This window comes from Eucyclogobius newberryi, unplaced genomic scaffold (genome assembly GCF_026437365.1).
Source record: "Eucyclogobius newberryi isolate DKJ021-1_F unplaced genomic scaffold, fEucNew1.0.hap1 SCAF_10, whole genome shotgun sequence".
Taxonomy (NCBI): domain Eukaryota; kingdom Metazoa; phylum Chordata; class Actinopteri; order Gobiiformes; family Gobiidae; genus Eucyclogobius; species Eucyclogobius newberryi.
This window is the reverse complement of record NW_027315724.1, coordinates 25,762,921-25,772,025: the sequence shown is the minus strand read 5'-3', so window position 1 is coordinate 25,772,025 and position 9,105 is coordinate 25,762,921. Positions and strand designations below refer to the sequence as shown.

At 40.7% G+C, this 9,105-nt stretch overlaps 1 protein-coding gene across 1 annotated transcript in view; it reads right to left on the bottom strand.

Annotated features, from left to right (window-relative positions):
• Window positions 1-738: 738 nt before the first annotated feature.
• Window positions 739-9,105, bottom strand: part of rtn4rl1b (reticulon 4 receptor-like 1b) — a 132,436-nt gene continuing 124,069 nt past the window's right edge. The window contains exons 2-3 of the mRNA XM_072464332.1: window positions 2,415-2,866; window positions 739-1,882 (exon numbers count right to left, since the gene is read on the bottom strand). Of these exons, the coding sequence (XP_072320433.1) occupies window positions 1,028-1,882; window positions 2,415-2,866 (1,307 nt within the window). The 3' untranslated portion in view covers window positions 739-1,027. The remainder of the gene's footprint in view (window positions 1,883-2,414; window positions 2,867-9,105) is intronic.

The window sequence follows — 9,105 nt, the reverse complement described above, 5'->3', positions numbered from 1 at the left end:
CCTCAATACAACTGACGCGATTGTCTTGGTCCTGGATGACAAATATCCATGGAAAATCGCATCATTTTTATAAAGAGGTTTATTCTCAGTAGTCCCAGCAGGAGTCCTCACGCTCCAGTCATATTTGTAATATTTTATTGATCACACAAGTCTTTTAACACATTGTTCCTTTGGGTTCTTCTCAGAGGAAGCGATGCCCGAATTTTGCAGTGAGGTCTGTCCAGCACAACCTCGCGGTGGAAAGCACCCAGTTTGCACCCTTGGGACCACTAAGGCTCCAGTTGCATCCTGCAGTGGTGTATAGCATCCACTTTTAGGTCCATTTATTATCTTAAAAATCAAACAACATCCGACACAAGATATAGACAGACTCTTTGATGTTCACAGCTTGAATTCCCAGAGACATTTTTGTTTTTCAGAGCCAATGAAAATGCCTGTGCTGTCATAGCGGACCAATTAGCAGCTTATTACCAAGATGCACACGGAAATGAACACAATAATGCAGAAAGTTGAATTATATGGCAATTATAGTATGACATAAAACATAAAAAATTTCCCTCCTTTTACTGGACACATTCTTATGTCAATATGTATGAAAATTAGTGTTGCATTGACATTGCTGCCACATTTTCCTGAAATGACTTGGCATTTTATATAGTCTATAGTCCCAAACGAAAAAACAAAAAAACGGCAACTAGCATAAAACTTTCGATCCGTGTTGGACTTTCCATCTTTTCCTATCCCTTTCATCAACTAAATTAGCACATTTGTCCAATTCTTTGCTTATAGACTGACATGACAAGATGGACATTGAATCATTCTGGCTTAGTGGCAGTGCAAGCTTGTTCTTGACCTTTTCCAGTCCCTTACATTGTGCTGTGAATCTTCTTTTTGTTCATCGCCCCCTACAGGACATTTACACACATAACCACACACACACACAGAAGTTACACAAGCCTGTATGCAGGAGCCGGAGCACAGGGTCTGACGCTGTGTGTGATAGCTGACTTCCCAAACCCTTAGAAGGTCAGCGAACAAAGTCTGTGCTTGTTGTTACCAAAGCAACTGAAAGGGCGTAGACGTATAGTATCGACTGGGATAAGGTCGCCCTATTGTTGGCTTGCAGGACCCCGCTAGGAGGCCGCATAGTGGTCCGAGGGTTGCACTTCTGCTTCCTCCGTGTAACCGTTCCATCTGGAAGTGTGTGGTCGTGTTTTCCTCCGTCTGTCATATCCGACGAATCATCCTTGTCGACCATGACCTCCTTCGAGTGCACCTCGTTGTCACCCTTGCCCTTGCTTGCCCGAATCCGAGGTTTTGTGCAGTTTCGCGTGCGGCCTGGTCGGGATGAATGGGCATTATTGCCCACGACTCCGCGATTCATGGATGGGTTGACCGTTCCAGACATATTATTAGTCTGGGCTCTGGACTCAGATGGAGAACAGTTGGGAAAATCATCTTTGCGGAGTTCTTTTAAATCTTTCCCAATCATATTTGATGGTGCATGGCAACCTACAGTGGACGTGGAGCCCCGAAAGCGCTTTAACCATTCCCATAGCGACACAGCCTTGCAGTCACATGACCAGGGGTTGTCATTGAGCCGGAGGTATTCCAGGCCAGATAGCATGTCCAAGCACTGTCCAGATAACTGTATCAGAGAGTTGTTGAACAGGTAGAGTGTCGTGAGGCGTTTTAAATCATGAAAGGCCAAGCGGTCAACCCACTCTATCTGGTTCTGGTGCAGGAGCAGACGGTCCAGAGCGCGCAGGCCCCTGAAGGTGTTCTGGTTAAGGCTCCACAGATGATTCCCATGGAGGAACAGATGGCTCAGGTTGTGGAGGTCCATGAACGTATCATCAGGGAGGAACTTTAAGTGATTATCCTAAAAGGGGGAAACAGAGGAGCACAGAATGTACAGTCAGAAATCATGAAAAAACAAACGTGTCCTGCATGGCTCATAAATAATGTGAATTAAGCTTGGGATGTATCTTTTTGGACTTGAGAATATCAATGTCAGTCTGCATATCTTACCCGAATAAAAAAATCATAAATGGGGACTCAAAAGGTTTTTATTTTTGTATTTTTAAGACATTAGGAGGATTTTTATAATGCAGATTAGCCTCTAGAACCTATAAGGGGGGCATGGTAATATGACTTTAATATGAAGTGCAAGTGCTACTCAAACAAATAAAAAATACAAAATGAAATGAGGAAATTACACTAAAAATCTACTCAATACAGTGTTTGTGTTTGTATATGTAAATTGTACACATTACAATTTACCATTCATCATCATCATTTCTCATAACATTATGTTGTCCTTTTGTTTCTTCAATCATTTTAAAGATTCTAGGATAAAAGTTACATCATAACATTAAAGCACAAGCGGACTGAAAAGGTCCAAAATACCGTACCTGCAAATACAGATACTGCAAGTTTCTGAGGCCTTGGAAAATGTTACTGGGGAGAGAGCTGAGCCCACAGCGGTACAAGTGCAGCGCGTTGAGCCGACTCAGACCGTGGAAGGTGTTCTCGGCGAGGGAGCGCAGGTGCCGGTTGTCCCCCAGGTCCAGCTCCTCCAGCAGGGTGAAGCCGTGGAATGTGGACGGCTCGATGTAAGTGATGTTGTTCGAGTAAATCCAAAGAGTTACTGTGTTGGTGCTGAAGTGACCCGAGAGTAAGCGGTGGATTTTATTGTTCTGCAGAAAGATGCGTTCACTGTCCGGCGGGATGCCTTCGGGGACCGTCAGGAAATTGTGTGCCTGGCAGGAGACGGTGGTGGGGGTAGTATAACAGATGCAGTGTCGGGGGCAGGACCAGGAGAAGTCAAGCCCACAGAGAACCAGCAGGAACTCCAGTCCACAGCCTGCAAGCACAAAGACGAACAGGTGAGCTCTACTTACGCTCTAGTTTTCACCTGCAGTTTGTAAAAAGAAAAACAGACGGCATAGTTGGAGCATTTTGGATACTTTGATCTAAATCCATTTTGTTTTGCCACTATTATAACAACGTGAAAATGGGGTAGAAATGGATATGGATGTGTGTACCGGTATACAAGCCAAACATTTTAACAAAAAAAATCCCTTGCAAAAGTTGTAAAACTAACTAATTGCAAAAATGTGATCACCATACGTGCCCGTCTATCAATGTGCCTTTCAGTAACTTGTTTTCAGTCTTACGAATTTAAATTCTGCTTGCTTAAAAAGGCACATATTTTGGTGTCACTAGCTGGAGTCAGAATCCACAAAAACCCTCAGTGGCACATGTTTATTGAATTGAGCAAACAATAACACCTGCTTCAGGAAGTCACAAGATGTTTCTATGAGGCTGGTGATGAAATCCTTTGTGCAACATTTTATTCATGCCCGGCATATGCAGCTTTCCCACAAAATGATCATTTCCAATATTCGGGCACCTTGGGGAGATTTGCTATTAACGGTCCAATCCCTGATTCTGCTGGCACGACTTTGCAGCAGTGATCGCCTATTTGTGTGTCGTTAAATGGGCCGTGGAATTCGCGTTTAAACTTTGGTGGGCTGAATATTAGCTTCCCTCGACACAAGAAATGGGAACTTATCCACAAAGTCATCAGAATTGCGACTACCTCAAACATTGTGTAATATTTATCTGACAACCTCTTCAAGTCTTAATTTATTATTCACAGCATAGTGGAGGCCCGATTCACTGCCTCCAATCAATACGCCTCTCTTGTTTTCTACACCCACCATTATCCTGCTGCTTTTCCACTGGAATTTAGGGGGTAACAAATGACTGACTACCAGGCATTTCTGAGGCCGAAAGGGAGCTAAGCTGTGACGTTCAGTGTCTGACTTGACTGACCTTTAGCTGTAATTCTCTGTGTCTAGGTGCAGAGTTGAGTGTGAACTGGAGAGCGCCTACCCGGGCACAAATCTAATCCTATTTGTTAAGGCTCGACACCGGGGCGACAATAGAAATGCATCCTGCGGCAGAGAAATGTGTCCAGTAAATGATGCGATTGTTCACGGTTAACCACAGTAAGAAGGCGGGAGCGGGGAAAAGGTCGCTCTACAAAGTGACATGAAAATACAGCCGTGCATGCTTTGAATTAGGCCTTTATTTTTGAACAGCTGCGTGAGGATACGGTGTTTTTAGCGCATTACCGTCTACTTCAGGTCGGCCGCACTGTAATAGCTCAAAGCGCAGAGCACGCGGTGAAGCAATTTATTTCAATCTTTATCTCTACTGGCTTTTGTTACCTAGACATATCAGAAATGGCAACCTCCTGACTGAACAAATGGCTTGAACCATTTGCTGCACCTCAGGGAAATAAAGATGTTTTCTTATTTATAAAACAAAACCAGGAGACATGACAAAGTACATTTTCCAGTAGCTATTTAAGAATAATTTGCATTTACGCAGCGAACACAGCCAGGGCCAGCTTTAGAGTTGTTTCATTTGGTGTCAGTTCACATCGGGGTGACCTCCAAGAAAGGGAACAAATTGAATATTATGCTTTTATGTTTTATCTCACTTTAATCCAATACTGCGCCAGCTCTGAAATAATTACACTTTTTATGGTCTTGAAGTATTTTCATTAACACTTTTACTGAGGCATGTCTTGGTAGAACATAAGCCTGTAGCAAAGACAATTGTAAATGAACACAAGGATTCAAAGGAAAAGAGAATGGGGAATGTGAACATTGACAATAGAGAGACTGGGTAATGATGTTGGACAAATACAAATGCACCTCGTTGCAGATGAGTAATACAAAGCAATACATTTTCTAAACTGTCTCTAAAATAAAAATGTAATTTAAAAAAACACAAACAAGCCAATACTACTAAACTATAGGAATTAGACATATAATATAATTAAGCATCAAATTGAAGAAGAACCTCAGTAAATTATCACGAAGTCATATTCCAGATGTGCTTAAAGGAGACGTATTATTGCACTTTTTTGGTACTTAGTATTGAACTATAACAAAAGAACATTTTAAATTGTGTAATTTTTTTTAACCTGTTTTAGATTCAACCATAACAAGCAGAAGATTTTCATTTTTTTAATGGCTATGTGACATTTTAGAACAACACATGTTCAGTATGACCCAAAGTCTGAATTTTTCAAATAATTACAGCTAAGTACATGGTTGTGGGAAGGGATACGGGTGAGAGAAAACAGGACTTTTCTGAGCACTCAAGCCCCAGTTGCAGGATTACTGATTTATAATGCATTTATAATCAGTTTATAATCAGTAACAAAAAATGTATGCCTAAATAAATATTTTAACTCGGGGAGTGGAAGATGCTGAGGCTCATGCTGAGATGACTCATATATTTCCATATGCATAGCAACAATGTGTCAGCGGAGACGTGGCTCCGCCCACTTCTTATCTGTGCACAGGACATGTGTGCTCTGTCAAACAGCTGTGAAATTGAACCTCTGCACTGATTCCATCTCCGCTGCTGTCACTTGTAATCAGTCGTATGTGCATGTATTCACAACACATGTAAAGCATATGGAGTTGGAGGCGAGCACAACATGCCAGTTAGACAAGCAGTAGAGTTTTTCCACATTTGTTTACACTGTTGTGAAAAGAGCCTCCAGTGCAATGGAAGGGAAAAAGAAATTAAAACATAAGAAATGAGAGTGTCATAAGTCCATTGAGGATACACACAAAAAGGCCATTCAGCTCAAATTGCATCGTATAAATAGCTGCGGACATGAGCGGCGTCAGATACGCCAGTGTGAGTTTGGCAGAATAAAGAAGCAGCTTTGAAAGAGATAATGTGTTATTTCAGCTGTTTCTGGGCTGTGAATTAACCCTCTCATTAAGGTTTTCACCCCAATACTCTCCCTGCTGCTACTGATTAAAATGACCATTGCGGTTTGAGAAAATACCGAGTCCAAGTTTCTTGAGGGTTGTGAAAAGATAATAGATAAATAAATGAATAAAAGAGAATGACTTGGGGTCTCCAGACAATGAGAGAAGTCTGTACGGAATATGAATGGAACAAAGTTCACCCTGGATTGGCCCTCATGAATTACACATGCGAGCTAATGGGAGGGAATGGTGCCTGACTCTGTCCAACATTCAACGCGCAAACTCTGAGCTTTTCAGTGCTTCAGTGAGTACAGTTATGTTGCTATTTCTGTGCAACACGGCATTAAACACTCAAAATGTGTTTACAACTGACAAGTGTACAGTATTAATGACATTTTGACGATGTAATGCACAAGTTGAGCATGATCAGCTTCAATGATCATTTCTTACAAATGGCAAACTGACTAGGGATATGAGTGCATTTTTGTATATTGAAACTTGCAATTCACATAAGGATTCTTCATCAGTTAAAGGAATGTAGTCTGCATTCTCTCTCTGGTCTATAAAGAGGACCACAATCACAACTGAACCTGTGTTGCCAGTGCCTTCACCTGCAGAGAGTAAATACATACAAGTTCTCCTTCTTCTCAGTTTATGGACAGGCCATGTCTCACGTTCAGCTCAGATCCTCCTGAATTCCCTCACTGATCTGCAGAGGCTGAACTAGCACTGATTAATTATTGGCTGTAGGTTTTCACAGTTAAACGCAACTGGATTTAGTCTTTGGAACTGGCAAACTGCTGATGCTTTTTGGAGAACGAAAATACCAAATGACAACTTAGTCATTGTTTCTAACATTTTTATAATCAAAACTAAATCAACATCATTATCAGTAAAAGTAGTATTTGAATTGAACATAGTTACCTCTTTTCTGGGGACCAAGTCAGTCATGTTTATCAAATTTGAAATACAAATTCTACTTACACCACCTTTGAGTCTGTATTACATGTTTGAATTGGGTCACACAACACATGCGAAATGCTCCAAACAACTTTTCATGCAACACAAAAGTCTAATTTCAAGCAAGATGATCATCAAGAAAAAATATAATGATCATCAACAAAAAGGGCATTTTTTTGAAACAACACTAATTAATATTGCATGATTCAGCTGCAGATTGGACAAACACACTGCCACAAAAATGTTCCACCTGCTGTATTTTGAACACTTTGCCAAAACTGCAAACTCACAGTAGCTGCAGTATCTCTGACCATCCACCACTGATTCTGCTGATACACCTTTTTCTAACAACTTGGTACAGGATCTTATGGATTTTGTCTCATTTTCCGAAGTTGCTTCCACATGAGGGCTGAACATGGAATAATAGCAAGCAATGCGGAGATGTTGGTCCTGTAACTGTATCCCAATTGCTGAATATTATGATTAGACTGGTGATTCCTCATTTCAGATGCAGGGTGGTCGTTCCCCCCTCTTTTTTGTCGCTATTGAAATGGTTTCTGCTGGTTTGGAAATGTTTCATAGAATTATACAGTTTTTCTTGTTTTCATTGCCATTGTGCCACCAAACTGCACAGTATATTCTATTTTTATTTGTGTTTGTGGCTCTGAGGTGGAAAGGAAAGAGCAGTCAACACCAGCGATCTGATCTATCCAGTACAGTTTGAAATGGCAGAGACTTACCGACAAAAAGCCTAAAGAGAATCAAGCAAAGAGGGAAGTTGAGAAGAGCAATGTGAGAAGCAGCAGTGTTTCACGATATCTAAAAATACCTGCACCGCTCTGCTCTGTATGGAGGCTACAGAAAAAACTCTGAGGGGCGCGCTTGAAAGACACTTCTGACAGATCACATCAACATATACAATACAGAACTACAGTATGGACATGCAATTGTTATCAGTGAGTGTCAGGGGTTGGTAGTGCTCAGTTATATTTATTTCACTTCTCAGAGTAACATACTTTTGGTCCCATTTGAGTAATGTTTAGTTTGAAGTAATGGTGCTTTTACATGGTTTGGACATTTGTGTTTCTTGCACTGCTCCTTCAGATATAATTTACTGTAGTTTCTCTCATTTCTGTGTCATTAAAATCACCAGATGTTATGTCCAGACAGTACTACAGTTATTCTTTCTTGAGTAGTAGTTTCCCCAAATGCTTTTTTACCTTCACTCAAAACTGGATTACCTGACAGCTTTTTGTAGTATTTTAGTCTTTAAAAAGCATCTAAAGGCTACATTTTTCAAACAAGCATTTTAGCCTCACTGGCCAAGCTCAAATTTTGTCTGCATATTGTTGTATATTTTATTGTATTTTGACTTGTATTTTTTTACTACTGTGTGAAGCACTTTGTGTCTGTGAAAAGCACCATACAAATAACTTATTTATTTACTTGCTTGAAAATGAATGCATGCAAATACAAAGAGCTTGATTGATTTAAATACCTTTCCCAATTTGAAAATCAGGTAGCCCCAGATTTCTTGGACCACTACTTTGCCCTTAAACTTGACTAGTTAGTAGTATTATCATGACGCTTACTTAATTGAGTATATATTTTTAAACGTGACTGAAGCGATGAAGCAACTCAAAGTTACAATGCTTGTATTCAAATATTAATCCCTCTTTGAAATCTATAAACCTCTTTAATTATAGATATGCAGTGAGATATTTTATGCAAAGATAATAAGAAACGCGTCAATAAAATAGATTTAATAAAGATGTAAAGATGCTTGTTAGTCTGCGCAGTTCATGAATAACAGATGATCCAAACAAAACTTTAGTTTCAAGGTTGGGAAATGGAGTGGATTTTAAAAACGTTGCCCTGTTGTTGATGGGATAAGTGCTACGGTTGGCAGCTGGGTAGTTTGGGTAGTGGAGCTTTCATTAGATTCCATGAAAGCCTAGTTATTACACTTGATTCACTCTCATCTGCTTGTTTATGCGCTCTTCCCAGCGTTCTGCGGCCATATGGCTCATACCCACAAATACAACAAATGCTCTGCGCACAATGGCCAAATCACTGTGGGGAGCGACACTACCAGGCACAAGCCATCACCGCACCATTTATCACCACCGCACAAGGCCAAATGATTCAAATATATTACGCTCCCTATGGTGTGATCGCTCCATACTGAGTTAACCAAACGAATGATTCTGCCAAACTCACATGAATTATCCCGAGCGAGTCCTCATAGTTCACACCACGGCCCCATTAAAGAGATAGAGAGCAGTCATTATATCGTTGACATTTCCATAGGTAAAGCACGCAGCTAATGATCATCTTG